General features: G+C 40.7%; 2 protein-coding genes across 10 annotated transcripts in view; one reads left to right on the forward strand and one right to left on the reverse strand.

Annotated features, from left to right (window-relative positions):
- Positions 1-21854, reverse strand: part of khnyn (KH and NYN domain containing) — a 25686-nt gene continuing 3832 nt past the window's right edge. For 3 of the 6 annotated variants that reach the window (XM_044096967.1, XM_044096964.1, XM_044096965.1), the window contains 8 exons: positions 13453-13720; positions 9542-9676; positions 5735-7599; positions 4295-4425; positions 3772-3868; positions 2905-3012; positions 2550-2651; positions 1-2064 (listed from right to left, as the gene is read on the reverse strand). In XM_044096967.1, the coding sequence (XP_043952902.1) occupies positions 1686-2064; positions 2550-2651; positions 2905-3012; positions 3772-3868; positions 4295-4425; positions 5735-7599; positions 9542-9676; positions 13453-13683 (3048 nt within the window). In that variant the 5' untranslated portion in view covers positions 13684-13720 and the 3' untranslated portion in view covers positions 1-1685. Of the gene's footprint in view, positions 2065-2549; positions 2652-2904; positions 3013-3771; positions 3869-4294; positions 4426-5734; positions 7600-9541; positions 9677-13452; positions 13721-15461; positions 15689-15718; positions 16031-20191; positions 20289-21854 lie in introns of those variants that run through there. The other 3 variants (XM_044096962.1, XM_044096961.1, XM_044096963.1) reach the window with 3 other exon arrangements.
- Positions 16009-21854, forward strand: part of ripk3 (receptor-interacting serine-threonine kinase 3) — a 14360-nt gene continuing 8514 nt past the window's right edge. Inside the window, exons 1-4 of one of the 4 annotated variants that reach the window (XM_044096969.1) lie at positions 18835-18960; positions 19329-19440; positions 21072-21235; positions 21314-21482. In XM_044096969.1, coding sequence (XP_043952904.1) covers positions 21078-21235; positions 21314-21482 — 327 coding nt within the window. In that variant the 5' untranslated portion in view covers positions 18835-18960; positions 19329-19440; positions 21072-21077. Of the gene's footprint in view, positions 16088-18807; positions 18961-19328; positions 19441-21071; positions 21236-21313; positions 21483-21854 lie in introns of those variants that run through there. The other 3 variants (XM_044096970.1, XM_044096968.1, XM_044096971.1) reach the window with 3 other exon arrangements.

Raw genomic sequence — 21854 nt, forward strand, 5'->3', positions numbered from 1 at the left:
TTTAAATTTTGAAACATGAGTTTATTCCACCTGTGTCCTTCCAGTTGCCATTATGTCTTGTGAGCACAAGTCTATGAACATGACTGTTGAAGATAGTGGGTTTGATATTTACATTATTTTCACCACAAACAGGATGTAAAACGAGACAATGGAAATACCACAGAAATAACTTTAATAAGCTCTTAAAAATGTACAGATATAAACACAGCAGGTAAAATTATTTCAATAATCAGTGAAAAATTAGTGAGATAGTTACATGTAAAAATATATTTTTTTTAAAAAAGATCTTGATTTGCTTTCATCTCTTGGTTTGGTCATAGTTTTGTGCACGATTGTCAAACCCGACAATATTAAAAAATAAAATAAAATAAGGGACCAAATGTACAAATTGTTGCAGGGTTTGGTTCAGTGTTTCTATAAGGAGTTTCAACATACACCGAGCATCACATATTTCCACCTCTGCATAACAGCTGTTAAATGTAGAAACATAGAAAATGTTTTGCTTTTTTTTTTCTCAACAACAAAATCTTAATAGTCAGAAATGATCCATTTGTTAAAGTCAGTGAGTCAAACACGAATTATTTTATTTTTAAAAAGCCCCAAAAGTTATAAATATTTTAATTAATGGTCCAGAGATTATCCGATGTTTACTTTGTTCGCTCATTAGCATGCTAGGCCGTGCTAGCATGCTAGGCCGTGCTAGCATGCTAGGCCGTGCTAGCATGCTAGGCCGTGCTAGCATGCTAGGCCGTGCTAGCATGCTAGGCCGTGCTAGCATGCTAGGCCGTGCTAGCATGCTAGGCCGTGCTAGCATGCTAATGATTAGCCCTTTCACTCGTCTGATTGAAATCTAATGAAGAAATTGGTGTTGGACGCATAAGAGGAAAGAACGAATCTCCTCGCTTAGTAATTATGAACTGAAGACCACAAATAATTAATCTAACATCTTTTGAGACACGCAGACCAAACCAAAAATATATGCTGCTAGTTTAGCTCTGTATTTTTGGGTTAGTTTTATACCTTCTCTATGAAAGTAAGAGTCTATTTGACAAGTTTCACTGAGTTGAGGGATCCAGGAAGGTGTAATCTACTAAACGAATAACTGAACCATTTGCTTAAAACAGAACATATTTCTTTCGACATTTAAATTTTTTCTGGAGCGATTTTCCAGGCATGTTCTCATAACTAAAAACTGGATTTATAATTCTCCACCACTAAGTCAGAGCTTAACACAACCAACTGCTGTGGCTAGCAGTAGCACGCCTAACACAAATGCTATGTGGAAGTTTTTGGTTTGTTTTTTCCTTTTACTAATCTGTTGAATGGAATATTTCAGTTTGAAATGAACAACAATTGCAGTCTTACGGGCTCATAATTGTCGGTTCGTTTCTTTCTGGGAAATAATTCCAGGTTCCCGGTGCAAAGCGGCTGTTTACGTAAGTTGTGGATTAAAAGCAGAAGCTCAGATAAATATTAAGACTCCAACATAAAAGGTCCCGGCAAAGACGGCACAGAGGAGACGGGACGTTCTCGATGATTTGTCGACGTTTCGTTGCATCTTTCAGATAATGCACGGATTATCTGTAATGTGTAGTTGGAATTGCTTTGGTAGAAAACAAAGCCATTTATCAGGAAAACGTTTTATCAAACAAGGGGGGAAAAAAAACTATTAAATAGGGAGATTTCTAGTCCTTCTGCTGCTCTAAGATGAGATCAGAAAGCACATTTATGTCTCTCTCCGCCAGATGGCACTGCAGCACCAGCGTCACCATGTTGTCCTGTCCCTCGAAGATGTTGAGCAGCTGCTCCCTTAGGTGAGCCGTCTCTTCGGGGTTCCTGTCGGGGGTCACCGTCGTCCTATGGCCGCCTGCCCCGAGCTGCCTGTGCTGGCTCTCCGCCTCCCACCTCCTGCCCCTCCCTCGGCCGCCGAGAGCTAAAGCGTCCACGGCGCCCCCTGGGGTTCGGTCGCGGAAGTTTAAGGGCTCGGTTTGGGAGCGAGGCGGCTTGGTGGAAGGAAAAGTGCTGGCTAAGCCGGCGAACGAATGATTTCCTGGGTCGGGAGTCCTGAAGTGAGACAACAAATGGAAAGGAGATGGAAATAAGCGATGATGAAAATTGGAAAAAGTATTTCTTCTTAATTTGTTATTTTGTAATAATGTTATTTATTTGTTGGGGTTTTTTTTTCCACTTTAGTTTTTAAAATAGCAGAACTCATCTCTCTGATGACATTATCGTAAAATATTAAATCAGATGAACTGATCCAGTACTCAGTTCTTGAGTAGAATTTTTACCAAATTCTTTTTTACCATTAATAGGGTAACTATGGAAACTTCTTACTCCTACTTGAGTAAAACTATTTTGATGCAGTTAAGTCCATCTATTGGGTATTCTAGCCATCCGTGCTTCTGACCTGGGATGTCTCCAATGTCTCAAAATGGACTCAGATGAATGCCGAACATTTCAAAATTTTATATGATAACTCCTGTTTTCCTTTCCATCCGTTTCACAACTGTGCAACACTGTTAGCCTCAGACTAGCTGGTTTGTTACCTGTGCTCTGAACGTAAGAAATCGTCCAGGTGAGGCCCTCCTCTGCCCAGCGGGTCGTCTGGAACCATAAAGAGATCGCCGACAAATGTGTATTGAAGAAGTCTGAAAGAACAACAAGAGATGGATTAGAGCAACGGCTTCTGCTCCAGAAAATTAGGCTTAATCTATTCATTAACTCTACTAGCTAATAGCATCCAATGCAATCAGCTAGTAGAGTTTGGAATTAATTTAGTCCCATGTCGGGTTCCCTGATGGAAACCAACTTCAGATGTGGGATTTTGGAAGGTTCCTGAAGGCAACAATCCAACTCTGAGTGGAAAATGGCAAACGTCGCCTCCCGAACCTCAACTGTTACCTCTTTTTGATGATGTCCCTCCATACAGGCGACTCATCGGAGAGGTCTCTCAGGTTGTCATTGGTTACTATCACTCCATCTGTTCTTTGTGCAAGCTGCAGTATCAGTCTGTGGGGGGAAAAGGGAGAGGAAACGTCACAAGAATGGAACAGACTGCCTTACAAAAAAGTATTTACCCCCCGTAATCTTTTCCACACTCCGTCACATTTTAACCACAAACTCCAGTGTTTTTAATGGGATTTTGTAGAAGAGAAAAACACAAAGCAGAGCATCAAAATCACTGACTTTGTCCTACTTAAGAAACATTTGCAAGGAATTTTGCCATTTTCCCCCTTCATTAAGCCCCATACAAAACTTACATATAGAATAAAAAAATTAGAAATAACAAACAGGTTGAACACAAAAACATTTTTATTCTTCAAAATAACTTAAATAGCTCCTTTTTGTGTCTCTTCATATCAATTATTGACTATAACTTGACATCAAACAAAGACGGGGAAAGCAGTGTAGGAGTAGGAAATACTGCCACCTGCAGGTAGGTGGGAGTTAGCAGCCACTCAAACTCGTTACTTTTGTGCATTTGTACAGAACATCTGCAATAAACTCAAACTCTGCATGGAAAAAATGCTAATGCTAACGCATTTTTTCCATGCGGATTTTGAGCACATTTCCGCAATCACAGAATCAATTTATGCGCTACAATGTGTTTCTTGGTCAATCACATCAAATTACAATAAAAACATACTGCAGATTTTGATTGTAGTTTGACAAAATATGGAAAAGCACTGCTCTCACCTAGCGTGCACACACACACACACACACACACACACAGACAGGTGTGCCTTTCCAGCAGCAGTATACATCTACCTGTCATCATAAGAGCTGATCCTCTTGCCATGGACCTCTCTGGAGGGGGTGTAGGAAAGCAGGCCCAGGTTCTGCAGGTCCGTCATATAGTGCTGCTCTGAGAAACAGGAACAAACGACAACATGTTTTGTCTGCTCAGACGGGGGAAACATCCAGGTTCAAGGCGAGCACACGCACAACAAGGACGCTTTTCGTTCAGATTTATTTGTTTTCTTCTACTGCCAGACTTCCAGTGAACTCGTGCTCTCTCTGATATATTGCGAAGGTAAGCTCAAGGCCACGTTTGCAGAAGTAAAAAGGGTTTCGCTACTTGAAACGACACGTAATCATTATTTCATACCCTCAACAAAACCTAAGAGCATTTTTCCACAATGGAAAACAATCGCAAAGGTCTTACTATTGGTGACCTCTCTTGATCAAAGTTCGTCTTTTTCTGTTCAAAACAACTGAACTAATTCATTACAACAACAAAAAATAAAATATATATAAAAAAAACATAAAGAAGATGAGAACCAACTGTTACCTTTTATCCTGGGGTCATTCTTCTGCCTCCACTGCGGCACCAGAGCGCTGATGTGACGATGGCCTCTGTCCCAAAAATGCTGGACGGCCAGAGCGATTCCTCTGCAGGAGAAGAAATGACCCAACCCGTGACTGAGGAAGACCCAGAGAGAGAGACCGTTAGTGGATTTCTGGAGAAAGTCTGGATCACAGTAGATCTTTTCTTCTGCTATTCTCCAGCACAGTGGTTCCCAAAGTGTAGGGTTGCATGGATGAAAAAAAAAAGAAACAGTTACACAGTCACACCTCCATTCATTTCTAAAGGCTAAACCTTAGCCTGTAGAAAAGTGTTTCACTGTAAAGATGGTTCATAGTGAGTTTTGTTGCAACCTGAAGTGTGAAATAAACTTCAGTGGAGTTTGAAAACAAAATATGTGTGTAGGTTTATGTCTGGTTGAACGATTTTTTTGCCCAGTTGATTTTGTTTTTCTTTTTGGGGGAGGAGGGAATTTTATTGTAACCCAGAAAATCTTTTGGAACCACTGCTCTAGCAAATGAAGGAAAAAAAAGATTTAAGCAATTTAATGAGAAAATTATAATATATGTGTGATCATCTGGCACTCTGACATTTCATATCATCTGTTGTCAAACGTCTGAGCGTATCTTCACACCAGGGAAGTCGATTGGTCTGGACTGAAAGAGGACTTTGTTTATTTTTTTCTATTTGGTGCGGTTTGCTTTCACATTGTGCTTTTTGGCAAGCGGACTATCATTTGTAAACAAAGCAGAAATTGACCCAGAAAAAAACAAAACAAACACTAAAGTCCTGCTTGCTGCATTTGCGCTAATCTTAGAACCATTTTGAACGTTGAGGGCAGCTCATAAAACACTGATGTCATAAAACGCAGGTTTTGCAATATCTCTACTTTTTAGAACGACATCAGCAAACGCGTGTTGCAAGTTGAATGAGCCGAGATGCTCTGACTCACAGCATGCTAGCAGCAGCATTGCTAGGCAGCAAATGGAAGATCAGGTAGGATTCAGTCTAATGAGTATATGCAGCTGTAGCATTAGCAACACGGAAGGGCTCATTTTCACCACAATGCCCAGCAACGTTGGCTCGTAAAGTCCAAATGGACGTAGCTGGTTTGCATCGAGGCCGATTATTCACACCCGAGGCGAACCCTAACACAATTTGTTTGGAAGTGGACAGAGATCCACTCAAAAAGCGGGTCTGGGTCCGGTAGTTTGGTTTGCATCAGGATTGACGTGTGTGTGTGTTCACAACCAGCCCAGGCAAAAGGTCGAGAGCAACAGGGGAGAAAAGTTCCTGAGACGTACTAAGGAGTCGTGTTATAATACAAATATCAGCAGAGAGAGTTTTAATCCAACAGTCCAGAAGTTGTTTGGTTAAATGATACTTCCCATAAGTCTGAGAGATGCTCCCTGAACTACTTCTCACCTCATTGCCACGTTGCTCCCGTCGATAACGATTGCCCTCAGGTTGGGGTTTCCAGGTTTGTCCGTAAGCTTTAGCTGAAAGGGGGTCTGAAGACCCTCCAGGAAGCGCTGCTCCCCAGTCACCACCACGGACGAAGAAGGTGACATGAAGCTCCGTTTATCCCTCGCTCTGGTGGAGGGCGGGTCACTTGTGAAGAAGACGTTGGGCTGAGCTTGATGCTCTTGCTTTGAGGAGATTGCAGAGAGCCGCTTTGAGTTTGGCGCATTGGGGTGAGCTTGATGCGTTTGCTTGGACGTGGCCGGGTCGGGCCTGGAGGTGGTTTGGCCCTGTTGCTTGCTGGGGTGAAAAGTCATTAGTGGAGGACCTAGAGAAGAGGCGTAGGTAGGCATGGGGGGCCCCTTGACGTCCTGCAGGACATCCTGGTGAGGTCTTAACGTGTTTAAAGGCTGGTTTAACTGTGAAATGGGTTGATTAGGGGCCAGGTGCTTTGGTTTATTACTCCAGGTATGCAGGTCAGATTCTGCTAACTGCATAGACCACGTTGTCTCTTTTGTTTGTCCTTCATCAGGATCTGTTTTTTCTTTGTGAATAAAAAACTGCCCTTTTGCCTCAGTCTCGGCTATTCCGGGATTTGTCTCTTCTTTTTCCACCAAGACATCATGAATCTCTCTTGGTTCTTTCTTGGAGCCTTCTGTCTCCTTGCTTTCCTTTTTCTGCAGCTCTAGAAGCAGCTGGTGAGTGGACCCCTCAGCCAACATGCTGTAGATTTTGGTCACATTCTCCTCAGTGTACCCACATGTAGCAGCTGCTCTCTTCATTACCCCTAGGACAAAGTCTTCCTGCTGTTCTGCCTCCTGGACATCTTCGCTACCCCGTCCTTGAGAGTGTTTGTGATTTCTTATCGCCAACTCCTCGCCTCCTACTTGTACTCCTTCAAAATCTCCGTTGCTATGCTTTATTTTACGCCCTGCTTCCTTTGCGTCCTCGTCCTCTTTGTGCTCTGTCTCACAGGGCTGCTCTTTTCCCTGGTGCAAAATAACACCGTCTTGTTTTTTTGTGCTTGTACCGCTACATATGTTCTGCTCCCGGTCACTGAGATCCTGCTCCTGTTGAACTAAGTCCAGAATCTGTGACGCCTCTTTAGGCCCCGTTTTTTTAAGAACACGTTTTACAACGTCCTCCGTGTACCCCATGGCTGTGAAGAACTTTAAAAGAAGCCAGAACTCCTTGTTTCCCATTGACAACTGCCACTCTGGCTCTTCACTGTCCCCTTGTCCTTTGCCCACCTTGACGCCAGTTGCCTGTTTCTCAAGCTGTTCCTCTTCCCCCACTTCCTGAGGAGAGTGCAAAAGTCTTTCCTCGGCCCCTTCTGCCTTTCCTCTGGTGCCTACAGGAGAGAAAGAATCTTGGAGAAAGGGGTCCTTTGCTGCAGAGTCATAAGTTGTAGCCTTCCCTTCAGCCCATCGATCAGTGTTACTGAAAGGATCGGGGAGTGTTTTCTTAGAACTACTGGCTTTGTCCCAGCCATCTCTGGAATCTTTATGTGATTTTGCACCTGTATTGTCATGGATCGGTTCTGGGCTTGGGCTCGATCCAAGGCCCGACTCTTTCACCAAATCCAGAAGGATTTCCTTCACAGTCCCTGGAAGTACGAGGAGATCCAGAATGTGTCTGTCCTCCCATTTCTCCACCAGAGTTTTGAAGGCCCTTCGCGAATCCAGGGACTCACCCAAGACTCTGTCCCCCATCTCAGTGCGTTTGGACTGGGTGCCTTCATACCTCGCCACTAGCTCTGCGATCAGTGAGTAGGCTCGCACCACCGGCTCAGCCAGGCCGGACACAAGCAGGAATCCAGGCGAGCCCACCTGTTTGGTCAAAACAAATTACATTAGAGTCAGTCAGCTGAAAGGTCCTAGGGACTTGAACAGGTTTTTTTTTTCTCTTTTTGGTTCCTGGACCTCAATTAGTTTTATTATACAGGAGAGACCTAAAAAAAAATTTTTGAACCACAATCAATGGAAACTTTGGGTTCTTTAGCGAGCGAGTTGTGGAGTTGATGTGTACAGAGTTGCTTTTTTTTGTCTGTTGCAACTGAAAAAATCTTTCAAATAAGTGATAAGTCAAAGAAAAAATCTATAGGAAGGATTTTCCTCGTGTTTCATTTCTGCTGCCACAGTTTCAGCTCACATGTTGTACATACGCAGTTTTTGGACTCCTGTCACACCGCTGCGCTTTCTTTCAATGGCCCAGACATCAGAGGACAATATCGCTACAGCAGTTTAGTACAGCACACAAAATTTGATCACCACACAAAGGCTACCGTAGATTTTGTTTGGATACGTAGAAAAAAATTGCTGCAGCTCTCCTAAGCACCAGTGCGACAAAACTGTGACTTCTCAATGACCCAACTCGATGAAAAAACACTTTCTTTACACACCTCACCAAAAGGCTTGAGGTGACCGAATGAGATTTATTCAGCAAACCATTCTCTGACCACTTGGGGGCATTTAGTATCAATCTTTAGTATGATAAAACTGTCGAACTACGTAGAAAGTAAGATACCCGGTCATGACTCAGCAGAACACTGCGAATTCCTCGTCCTTGATTTCCATAATAAACTATATGAGAGGACATTAAGAGATGTGGCTACTTTAAACGTGACAGGACTAGATGTTCAACAACATTCTCTATTTCTCCCCTTCTAAATCCAAGCAGAATACAGTCTGACAGCAGCTTTAATTAAAATTTTGCAACAAATGTTTTTCTTGTGGTTTTATTCAACTGTACGCATGGCTAAAAACAAACACTTGCAGGTGTTGATGTGAGCAAAAACACTGAAATGATGAACTACATCGGTCTTTTTTTTGTTACACGACGCTGTTGGTAGAATTGCCTTTACAGAGTGGTAATCTGAAGGCAACTATTTCTTCTGTAATTTCTGACCCTTTAATCTTTGTCAAACCGTTGAAGGGAGTAAACAGTTCGTTGTTATTTTCTCTAGATTTGATACCATGGAAAACCTTCAAAACTCACATGCAAAAAGGAAACTTTTGTGAGGTAATTTCCAAGTCACTTTTTTAAATCAGGCCTTTTATCTAATACCGAAAAAGAAAGCAATCGGAAAGCAAATTTCCCTTAAGTTGCATATTTACTTTTTAACAAACCTGTTAATAACAGACGAGAAATTCCCGGCCACAACTTTGCTCCTTTTTCTATTCCAGGCACATTTATTGCTGAACAGCATGTGTCTCAATTTGAGCCGGTGACGCAACACTGAAGTTAAGTAACCATGAAATTTTTTTTAAATTGACAAACATGTCATTCTTAGATATCACAATGTTGCTCAATATTAGTGTTGCACCAAAAATTTTACAAAAAAAATACAAAAAAAAGGCCAACTTGGCATGACACACAATGATAATTGGGGAATTTGTTGTATTAATCACACCCACTATGGCAACATCTATTCCTCATAAATTGGAATTCTAAAAATGACGTCCCATTTAGGGTCATTTGAAATTTTGCCTTTACATTTTGATGGTTAACAATCAAAATCTAAACATATGCACGTTTTTTAATACTCAGTGTGACAGCTTTAAAAAAAAAAAAATAATAATAACATGCCTCTGGTTTCTCCTCAACTTACAGATCAGACTCGAAACAACCCAATAATTACTGGATGTGAAGCAATGGCCACTAAACATCCAAACCACAAATTATGGTCTCTGTTAAACAGATGTTCAGTAGAAAATTACTGGAAAGGTTTGACGTTTGGATATGGTCAATAGGTGAATGTTTGCGACTTACCACGATGAGCGCTGAAGTGTTTTTGATCAGGCTGTCCATGAACAGCCCTCTGGCTCCACAGAAGATGCAGTGAAGGGTCCCGGGATACGAGAGCTCCTGCTGCACCTCCTGATTTACGACTCCCTTCACAAATAACTAGAAGAGAGAAATACTTCAGTTCAGTCGTGTGTTTTACGTTTAAGTGACAATAACTCTACAGCCCAAGACTAAACGTAATGCAACCTTGTCCCTGTTATTAAAGTATATTTACTGTCCCATAAAAACGAAACATAGACAAGTTTAGACATTCTTTTTAGGTAGAAAGCATGAAAAGTCTCTTATACATAAATTATTCCTTGAATAAAATGTACAGCAAAACTCCTGTTGGAGAGTTTACAATATTTGGATGAGATTGACTTTCTATTCATTTTCCAATTCTATGAAAACTGATATAAAGTTGGTTTCTTCGCCTCACTGTGCTTCGAGATCACTGTTTTGGATTAAAAACCAAAGACTTAAAGAAGTTATTCCGTTATTCTTGAACTATATGGGCAATATGACACCAAAATATTGTTGTGCTAGAGCAACACAACAATATATTTTATAACTCTTATATATAAAACCAAAAACGCAACACATATTCTTACTGCTACTAAAATTATTCAATACAGGAGTTAACTTATTTGTAAACAGAAAGTGTTCTAGCTTTCCTTCAGCCTGCTGACATGGCAGTGCACAGCAACAGGGGATGGAGGGTCAGTGCTCCACCCCTGTACACTTCTTTCGGTCATTCTTTCTGGAATCGCTCTCAAAGGACTTCCAACCGTGGGGAATGGTGTGATGGAAAAAGTTCTTGTTTGTGAAAGCGAAGCTTTTAATACCACTTGATACAGACGACCAGCCCACTCTTAGGGAAAAAAATAGTAACAGGCGTTAAGAGCATGGAGCAAAACCTACGACGGAAGCAGAAAACCTACGACGGAAGGGAAAATCTGACAAACAGGAAGAGAAAAATTTTTGAAAAATTGAGCACAACTGCACACAATCTGAGGCACAGCTTCAGATCACCAAGTTACATAAGAAGCTTTTAGTCACATAACGTCAGCCTCTCAGCACAATTCCCTACACCATATTTTAACGTCACTCCACTTGCTAGTAACATCCCAAATGCTACCGACAGCATTTAAGCTAGCCTTAGCATTTTAGATTATTAACTTGCACAATTTTGCTTGCGTAACAAACCGAGTAAGTCTGTGTTAGTCAACATGCTAGCGATACTCCAAATAGCGCTGACTACATCTAAGCTAAACTTAGCGTTGTTGCTATTGTTGGGCATCTGATCGCCTGATTTGGGTCCGACCAGTACGCACACTTTGGCAGACCTCGTTGAAGTTTCTTAACATTTTTGGAAAACAAGAAGAAAAAAAAAAAAAGAGAATAAATTATGGAGTTTAGAGTGCAACAGGCGCTCTGATAGGCTGAGGGCAAAGAGGCAGGGTGAGGTAACGGCACAAGGTGATCAATATTAAATTTGGCCAAAATATGACTTGGGCAAAAACACTACGAGGCTAACGATGCGCAGATTCAAGATTTTATAGAATATTAATCATATTAATTAATATTAATCATCAGAAAGAAAATCAGTGAGCTCATTTGAATTTATCATGTGATTTTTCTTTTTGTTTTGTTTTGGTCACTTCAAACCAAACGTAGCCGGTTGATTTATAATTGACTTTTTGCCTAAAGTCAAAAAATATGTGGTAATTACTATAATCTACAAGCAAAAGGTTATTATAATATATTTTTATGAGTTTGGTGGTCATAATCTGCCATATTTCACAAGAGCTGAGACAATCAAGTGGGAAATGAGTTTAAGAGGGTGTGAAATAAAATCGCTCAAAAACTGTAAAAACAAATTTCACATAAGATTGAATACTTTTTTCAGGATTATTCCGATTTACAGCCTAATTTATATGTTAGAAACGGTAATAAGCAGACATACAAAGGTAAATGACATAGTACAGAAACATTTTCTCCTCAAGTGCAAAATGATCACATTTGGGTTCAAAACGGGGGAAATAATTTGGCAAAGCAGTGAACTGATCTGAGGCGACGCGTGGGTTGTTTTTATGCTTCGGATCGTAAACTGAAAATCATCTAAAAGATCAAATATTTTGCGACTACATAGCAACACAAAACACAAAGAAAGATTCAGCAATGAACTTCTTGGACACCAGATGTGCTGTTCTCATGTGTTTGTGCAACAACAAGCTTTGCTGAGCTGGATTGCTCTACAAATGAAGTGACCAGTTTTCCATGAAAACAGTCTTGACTGTTTGCATACAGTTGCCAGACGTCTCCTTTGAGCTACGGTAGTCGTGACTGCTGAGTCAGCGAGCTGCCTGCAACTCTGGGCGTGACGCTTCTGTTGTTTAAAAACTGATCAAGTCGCCTTCCAGAAAGAATGACGCTTCACGTAAGTTGGTTACACACAGGTATTGGAATGTGCGGGTGGATTTTCATACTTCTTGCACGGCTGACAAGACAATTAATCAAAGGTAAACGACGTATGAAAAGGTTGGGATGTGATCGTTTACACAGATCCGGACGTTCGGGTATGAAAACGCCTAGAGATGGCCCGGTCAGGGCGCTACTGGCCACTACCGATTTCTCTTAGACCTGAACTTTCTCACAAAAACAGGAACTAAAATAAGTTCGAATCATTTTTGTAAACTTTTGTAGGTATTATAGCAATTTTATCTCCAATAAAGACACAGCTTCCTAACATCGATCTCATTTTTACTAGACTCAACATGCTTTGTTAACACATTTATAATTTTTTTTTTTTTTTTTGTGGTTTAAAGTTATTAAAAAGGCAGAAAATCAAATATTAACTCTTCAATTTTTCACCTGAAGATCACTGGACAGTTGATTGGTAGATCAGTAAAAAAAAAACATTACTGTCTTAAAGAAGCGTTGATAAGCGTATCATATCACTTGTAGGTCCTATTGGTCTTAAATACCTGTTCCTTTCTTAAACAAGCAGTTTTAGTGCCGATACGCTTAAGAGGCTGATTCTAGACATTTTTAACCCACTAGAAAATTCAACTCTGTTCCTCAGAATTGCAGATTTTCAAAGTTTGCAGACAGAATCCACACTTGTTTATTTAGTTAACTATGGTCTATAAATAAGTAAGTCTTATTTTGAGAAAACGCATATAGCATTCAAGAAAAAGAAAAAAAAAGCGGGGGCCTTCCCAAACTCGTAATATTAAAATGAGCAGCCGAGCAACTCCCAGGGTAAAGAAGCTTAATCACGCAAGTATAGAAACGGCAATGGGTTTCGGTTCCATTCCTGTCAATAACAATAATAATAATAGTTTAAAAGAAAAGAAAAGAAAGTATGCTAACGCTAACAGCGGCTTGTCATTTCACCACCTCCTGCCAGCACATGCAGATGAGCTTTAAAACCCCCGACTTTAAAAGTCAGACTGGTTTCGGAGTGAGTCATCCAACATGAACGCCTGTCGATCGAAGCTTTCAGAGACGCTCTGCTGAATTTACCATCCTAACCAGATTAAACCGCTGATTTGTTTTAGCTTAACTGTGGCATTAGCTTGATGAGTCACGGTTCCATTTCACAGACTTGGCAGACGTCACATCAGATTCTGATCTCCAGACAGTCTACTGTAAAGACCTCATGCCCTCGCAGTGACCTGCATTCGATGTATTTCGGGTTGGGATACACGTACCAGTACCTCAACTCAGACATCCAACTACTTCCAGCAATGTCGCAAAAACTGAACTCCATGTTTACGTCAGTGTTTGAAACCTGCCACGCAATCAGCAGAAACATCCAACAGAAGGAAAAACGTCCAAGTAGCAGGCCTTCGTTGAGCGAAACACATACAAACCAGGGAGAAGCGTCTTACTTTGGCAGCTTTCACGTCGGTGCTGAGGCCTCGCAGCTTCAGCCATATCTGACCGTTGTTCCCGTTTGGCAAATCGTCCGCTCCGATTCCAAATGTCACCCTGAATATCCGCTCCACGGTGCTGTGCAGGGAAGTCAGAGATCCCCGCAGCATCCCGGCGCAAGCAAACTCATCCTCCACCTCTGGATCTCCGCTCCCTCCTTCACCTCCACTGCTCCTTTTACCGGCCATCGTGTGGTCTCAAATCGGTGGCTGGGAGTCAAGCATACTGGGAAGAAAAACAAAACATCAGCTGGTTAGGTTGAGTTAACAAATTCTGTTGAAAAACCCCCCAGATCCTGACCCCAGCCAAAGCTCAGTTTCATATTGTTGAAGAATATACCAAAAAGCATAACATTTCATCTTAATTTAAGCGTCTGGTTCTCAGATGGGTTCATATTTATGTAAATAAGACGCCTAAATTAGTTCAATGGATGAATTCTTCAATACAAAGTCTGGTAAGGCACAGGCGATAATCGTACTGCCATGTTGGATGCCACTCTCTTCAGTGTGGATCCTGTAACTAAGCAAACATTTTAACGGTGTCTCTTCAGGTTTCACCAACTCAAATATAAGGCTTTTAAAGACCGGTATAGATGGAGTTTCAGACCTGTATCTCCACAGAAATGCACAAACTTTGTCCTAAATAGACTGATAAGGACAAAACTTAAGAACTGTGATAAACATTAAGAGCTAAATTAGTCTTTTAAAGAAATTAAGACTTTTTAAGACCCTACTTTTTGGCAACATGAATTTAAGACTTTTTAATGACGCGCGGACACCCTGTCTACATTAGCTACATTTAGTATCTGAAAGGTGCTTCAAAAGTGAAGTCAGTATTAGATGTGTGAAAAGTTTTCTTAAAAGGAAATAGTTTTTTTTTCTATGCATGCAGTCGTAGTTCACTTGGACTGTGAGAGAGAGCAGGAAGGATAAACGGGGTAACACAAAGCTGCTCTGTTTTATTATAGAGCATTCCACCGCTACATGCTGAAGCTGGAAATATTGGCTGCCTTCACAGAACCTCAAAGCAAATGTAAGAATTTACGACTTATTCTCAAGAAATACACGCAGAGACTTATGTTCTCGTAATGCTCGGCTTGCAAATTACTGATATACTAAGTTTTAAAAACGCTCGTATCACGTTAACCTTTTGAATTAACAATAAACCTCCGTTTTACAGCTACTGCTCTTAATCAAGCGGCAATAAAGGCTGTCAAGAAATCACTTCAGTGCTGCTCCTACAACGTCTTCTAGTTTTTAAAGACAGAACAAAATCAGCAAAAATCAGTAACAGCAGGGAAGAGATTTACAAGAACAAAAATTTTGGAGTTTGGAATTGGCCACAAATCTCTCATCAGTACATCTCCAGCTTTACGGCCCTGGCCTGATAAATTAACACACAAAGAAGTTAATCAGTGTATCACAACAGAAAAATGATCATTTGAACAAAAACGCATTGGATTATTTCAGCTTAGTCATCACTGAATTGAACATATTATTTTAAAAGAGTTGTACACAGTTAAACGGCTAATAACAACACTCAAGAACCGTGAACCCAAAGAGATAGTCAGGGGACAACAATACCGTATTGTGTTACATTGTAATATGCTATATTGTCAATGATGCCTGAATGCATTAAGAGCACCAAGCTCTGCAATTAGGTGAAATTTCAGTCATCACGGCCCCAACCAGACAGCTGAAGGAATCACAGGTCATGTGATTTCACCGCCTACGTTTTTACGGTGTAATAAGCCACTCACAGGAAAACTAAATAACTTTTAAAGTCTAAACAAGAATGAAAACAATCACAAATAATCAGTCAATGTTGTGCTAATCTTCCTTTCTGAGTAGTGAAGGACGTTTGGCATCCATTTGCTGCTCCTCAACCAAACTCCGCTTAAGCAATCCCCCCCACCCGCCTCTCCCTCACACACACACACACACACACACGCACACACAGTACTTACAGCAACAGCCAACATGACGCTTTTATGAAGAAATCTAAACTGAAAGCAGCGTTATAGATGTGGACCTGTGAGGTAATGCGGCATCTGAATGTTCGGATCTCTGAGAGAGCGTTCCCTGGCAGAATTCAAACCAGGAAGCAACCGCGATCCTCGTGTCGGAAGCACAACAACATAACTTCAGAAGAACTTTCAACATTAATCCAAGTCGTAAATATTTCATTTGGGGGGTCGTGAGGAGGGGGGGGGGGGTAGCTTACGTTAAGGTCGTGAGAACTCCTGCGCGTTGGTTTCTAACAGCAGCTGGTTGCCCAGGTCTTCCGCAGTCATAAAACAACAACAAACAAGCCGAGAGTCCAAAGTTCCGCCGCTCAGCCTCGTTGCTCGGCGGGGAGGAGACGGACGGGAGAGTCGACGGGGCCCACGGTCACGTACAAGCGGCTGTCCCCGGTGGAGCTGCGGGCCCGAACCCGAGCCGCACATCACATCAGCGGCGAAAAAGCCCCGAAGACAAAACTGAAAGTGAAGCAGGCAGTTTATCTCACAGGGAGCGCTGCGGGCTCGACGGGGCTCAATGCGAGGGCAGCAGTAGTATCTTCATAACAGAGTTCTGCGGCTGCGCAATAGATGTAACCAGACTGCACTTCCCGCACGTTCTCTCAGATCAGCGTTTTAATTAAAACTGTACATAATTAGCTGGACACAATTAGTTTTTTTTAATGTTTGTTTTTAAACATATTAGTCTTATAAAACACATTTATGGTTCAACTTTGAAAGTGTGTGTTTTGAGTTGTGTCAGTCAGAAACAATGTAAAGGGGATTTCCAATGACGTCAGAGGTGAATGTTTTTGGTCTTTTCTTTTTTAACCCCGTGCTGCTCTGACGAACCTAATTGGTTACGCTTTACTTGAGCATAATATTTTCCACACAACTCTGGTAAAACCGTGGCTTTTGTCTTCTCACTATAACAGCCATTTAGGGGAAAATGGGGGTAGTTCACTCCGTTAAACACAGGAAGAGACGCATTTCCTCCGATAATTTTTTTTTTTAAGTCACAATGATTTGGCATTTTCCTAAATCAAAGAAGCATAAATTTCTTTTGTCTTCCTTCAACAAGTGTGAAATTTAGGATTAAATGGTCATAAATAGTCAAACATGAAAATTCGGCTCAAAAGTACCAACGCGAGACGCTGCAAAGTCCAAAATGTACGAGAGATTTAAATATTTACGTGTTGACTATACAACTTCAACAACAACAGATGATTAGGAGATAAAAAGTAAGTTTGGTTCAATCTGACAAAGATGTGGAATTATGAAAAACGTAACAAAATTCATCTGAACAAAGATCAAAAGAGAGAGAAATTTAAATAAAAGAGTAAACAAAACAATAAAATGTAAATGGTACCCAGGGAAACATTCTTTAGATCTTTCATCTACAGCAGCTTATTGTTACAGTAAAGGCATTTTTAATGAAATTGTTTCAATTTGCCAGGTATCATGGACACCAAAATGCTTTAAATCAAACTGTTAAAACCTTTTCTGAGTAAAATATTTTTTGATGATTAAGACAACGTTCAATCTAATCTTGTAGCAGTTTTGTTGCTCAATCTTTCTACATCTTAATGTTTTTTCATCTGTCGGCGTAAGGATAAACAGTTACAGTTATTTTTATCTTGGATCCATCATGTAAAGTGGAACTATCCTGAGGTATTAGCTGTTTATGAATCTGATTAGCCCCCTCTTCAGTTCTAATAAATGCCAAAATTAAACGAACAGAATACAAAAGACGTATCGGCTACGTTCACACAGCAGGCAGATGCAGCCCAAATCCGCTTTTCTCGCCCAGATGCGACTTTTTCACCGCAGTCTAAACGACCCAATTCCAATCTTTACGCCCTTCAAAAAAAATCCAATCTTTGTCACTTCTGTATGTGGTACTAATTCGGATGCATATCCAATTGTTTTGAACGGTCATGTTGCATTTTAGCTGTCACTGATGTGAGGCTTTATGTGCGTCGTAATTCTGCACCAGTAGAAGCCAGACGTTGTAAATCAGGACGTAAACAGTGGCTAAAAATTATAATTATGAACTTACGAATGAATTGTGTGATCACAAGGCCACCACTCAAAGCACTGACTACACATCCAAGCAGACCTCTCTGCTGAATTTGCAGTGGAAGCGCCACAAAAGACCATTGCTATTGTGGGTTTGTATTATCAGCTTCCTTTGCTTTTTGATCTTGTAAAGATAACACAGTTCCCATTGCTGAATGAACTATAAAATCGATTCATAATCCTCCCACTGACCGCTTATGTGTGATGAAGACGTTCTTTCTTCTGTACATGCGGGTCGCTTCGGAGATGTAAACCGAACACATCCGCTCTAAATCCCCTGAATTAAATTTTGCCCGAGGCCCTGTCCGACATTGCTCCGGCTCTGGTGTAGTCGTTAATCCGCTGCTAGCTGGAAGAATAAATCTTCTCTTCACACTCCCACTAGTTTTCCAAAAGTAGTTTTGATCTTGTAACCTTAGATTCTAAGGTCATAAAACCTGACTTCTTTAGGTAACACTTCAACCTTTGACCTGATTCAGGTATGAATCAGAAGAGTTTGTGCTGACGTGATTTCAGCACAAACACACACACACACACACACACACACACACACACACACACACACACACACACACACACGCACATAGGAGGCTGTAAATGTAAAAAGTACCCTCATTAAGGACTTTCAATGTTGGTTTTTGTCAGATCAGAGGTTTGTTGCTCCTGAAAACAGGACAAAAACATCAATCCTCAATTTTATCAGTGTTGTTTTATCACTTCCTGAAAAAAGTGTGAGGCAGTGCTTTAGCTATTACCTGTGACTATAAAGGTCACAGAAAAAGAGGGATGTAACCACGGGTTGTTATCTGTGTTTTTCGCCAGAGGGCGAGAGACACAGATAACAGCCCTCTTCTGGATAATTAAACTAAATTCTGTTGTCATTTACAGAAATGCCTTGGAATGCAACTAAATTTTTAAGATAAAAGGAGTAATAAATAATAATGACAATAATAACAACAATAATAATAATAATACTGAAAAGGTTAACTTCTAACATTTGGAAGATTTCAGCATAAAATGAACCCAAATCTTTAACAATTATGAGGAAGCTTTGTAGACGTCAGTTAAGTCCTGAATCTGATTCCTAAAAAAATGGCTTTCACAAGCTGAATTAGTTGCTACATGTAGGGAAAACAGCAGGTCTGCACAGAGTCATGGGCTCAAAGTAGAAAATGATCAACAGGAATGGGTTGTAGAACCCCGCTCGTTGTGCAACCCGGAAGCAGAAGTGAGAGGGATTGATGGGACGGCTCTGAGCGCTTTCACTTCTCTATTCACTTAAAGCGACAACCTGGGAGACGAACGTGGGGGAATAAGAGGGTTTTTTGCCCCCCTGAGACTCTTTCATGACAACTGAATGATGAGAGAGCAGAACAAATCCCAAAGGGTGAGTAGTCCCCCTTTTTCTGTAAAAAAAAAAAAAAAGAAAAAGGAAAAATTGCTGATTTATTAAGCAGTGCGACCTTTAAGTAGAAAGGTTGCCCAGGTTTTGTTTTTTAGAATAAAAAAGTATTTCTTTTTTAAACTGTTATTAATATAAATAAGCCGACGTTCAAGAGGGAACTGCTTATAGGTGATTTGCTCTGACTTTGAATTTTCCGCTGAGAACGCTCAACAAAAGAACATGGCTTCCTACTTACAGGGTGACAAACAGCAGAGGGAGTACATTATTATAGACTCTGGGCAGATTTGTTTCAAAACTAGATATTTGAAAATGACATTTTCAGAAGAACTATTCTCACTGATGTGGTACAGGGAGGACTGAAGACTGAACCACACCCTGGGACTTTTCTGTGAGCCACTCTGACATGACACCGACTTTAGATGGGAGACGACTTGGTGAAAAACATTAACCTCAAGCTGAAGGGTGAGGGGCAAAATGTGCTGTTTCTGTACAGTTCCCAGATTTGTTTCATTGGTTCTGAAACCAAACTACTGCAACTCCAGAGACAAGATAAAGAAATACCTCAACTCCTTAATGACTGACTTTTTGCTTAAGTCATTTCCTCAACTTTTGGCTTTGTATTGATTATTCAAAAAGGCTCTCCTCCCTTTCCCACCCTCCAATTTGCTGGTAAAATTCCTCACGTTTAAGGTTGTTGTATCCCTGGATAGAGCTTACCAAGACATTTCCCTGTTTGAAATTGAGTAAAATAGATCCCTCGGTCTCCAAAAATGCATAAACGTTAGCAGCAAATGGAGTATTTTGTGAAGATTGTTGTGGCAGTGCCTGTATAGAGACTTTTTAAAAAGCCTTCATGTTTGCAAGTTATCTGTAAAGATGCAGTTTTAGATATAAATGTGAGTATTTTTGATCGGCTTGTTGATTTTATTCATTTATTTGTCAGAGGAATAATCAACCCCCCCCCCAAAAAAAAAAAGTCAAAAAAGGAGTTTTTCTTTACGTTCAAAATAAAAGAAAAGAAATAAAAGGCTCATCCAAAATTACTTACTCCCTTCGCAATAATAACCGAGTGGCTCACCATGTGCTTCATTCAGGTGGGCACAACATGACGTTTGGAAAGTAGACCCACTAATTTGTGTGGTTCAGGCTACATTTCGTGGCACCACGTTTTATTGACCGCCATCACAAACCGGTGGAGCTGCGTTTAGCTTACCTGCTGGGAACGTCTAAGCGCTGGCTCAGTGGTAGCCTTCACTAGCAAACAGGCAGCCGCTAACTCCACCTAGTTCAAACCAAAACATCACAGAGGAGGTTGCCGTGACAACCGGTTCTGTGTTTACACTACGGTACTTTGGATGGGATGATGATCATTTTACGTAAATGACCCACACAATCCTTTTCAGTGTTGCAAGAATATAATAAAAATAACGTGACATGTTCTAAGTTGTAGGCATATTCTGTAAATAAAATGACACAAATGCTGAAATAGTCCATTTTCACTCAAGGTCCTGAGGTAGAAATATTCGTTCTCAATGGGGTGAATATTTTCGCAAGACGCTGTACATCTTCCATAATTCATCTATAATCTGCTGAACAGAAACATCGCTACGTGAAGCCGATTGGTAACATTTACTAGCAGAAGGTCACGCAGTTACTTTGATTTGATATAATCAGAATCTGTCATATTTCATCAGCGTTAACAGTACAGGCCAGTCAATGAAATCATGACTAAGATTACAGCAATTCAATATGTAGATTCAGAATTCATTAACAAATTTAAACTGATGTATCCTCACTTCTTTCTTTCTTTCCATGCTATTTTGATTGCTTAGTGTTATTTGTTTTCAAAATTGCTTAGCTTCTTCTAACAATATTCTGACATACGTGTTCAAACAGTAGTCATTTCCTATAAAAAAAATAAAGATAAAAGCATCAAAGGCCTTTGGAAATGTATATTAATTTAGAAGAACTCTTAAGTTTGACTCTGAAAATGTTCTCGCATAATATCTAATAACGTCTTGTTGAAATGTGAACAGGATAATAGAAACTTCATCTCAACCTACAATGAAAGAATCTAATGGGTTTTTTTCTAGTGAACCATGGAGCTGCAAAACACACCTGCTTTGAAAGTGGTTAAAGACACTGATCTAGAGGGCTGGGAGGTGATCGGATCCGGAGGATTCGGACAGATCTACAAAGCCAAACACCGGCAGTGGTGCTTCGATGTGGCCATTAAGCTGCTTCATTACGACGACGGGTGAGTACTGCATACGACTGACTGGCTGTTTGGCGGAGCTGCAAAATAACACACTGATGGGAAACCCTCCAACCACAGCAAAAGCCAGGATCTGCTGCGTGAACTGGACATGATGCATCAAGGATCCAACCGCCACGTCCTACAAGTCATTGGGATTTTTAAGGGTAAATCGCCTTCCTCAGGGTCGTCAATTCAGCTGGGGTTGGTCATGGATTTCATGGAGCGAGGATCATTGGCTAACCTCCAGGTATGCAGCCGGTCCACATTGAATTATCTCAACGGCTTTGAATGTTTTACAGTAAACTTTACTATCTTGACGCGATGCAATTCCACCCAAGAGTATTGTTGTGAGTTTAGAGACGATCCGTTTTGCAACTTTCACAAAACGTTTGAGTGGGTTTTTGCAACACGCTGACCTAGAAAGTCTAAGGAAAATGTTGTGGTTTGGATTGCCAGTATAACAAGGTCATGAATGAACTGCAGTCAGAGCAAGAGACGTGGCTTGTGATGTTCATGTGGCATCATGTTTAGTTTTAAAACAACAATTTCTTTGCAGTAGAAAATGGCACAAAGTAGTAAAAAGAACTAAAAGACTGTGGAATACCTCAACTATGTAATC

Source organism: Gambusia affinis, linkage group LG18 (assembly GCF_019740435.1).
Source record: "Gambusia affinis linkage group LG18, SWU_Gaff_1.0, whole genome shotgun sequence".
In the NCBI taxonomy this organism is placed as follows: domain Eukaryota; kingdom Metazoa; phylum Chordata; class Actinopteri; order Cyprinodontiformes; family Poeciliidae; genus Gambusia; species Gambusia affinis.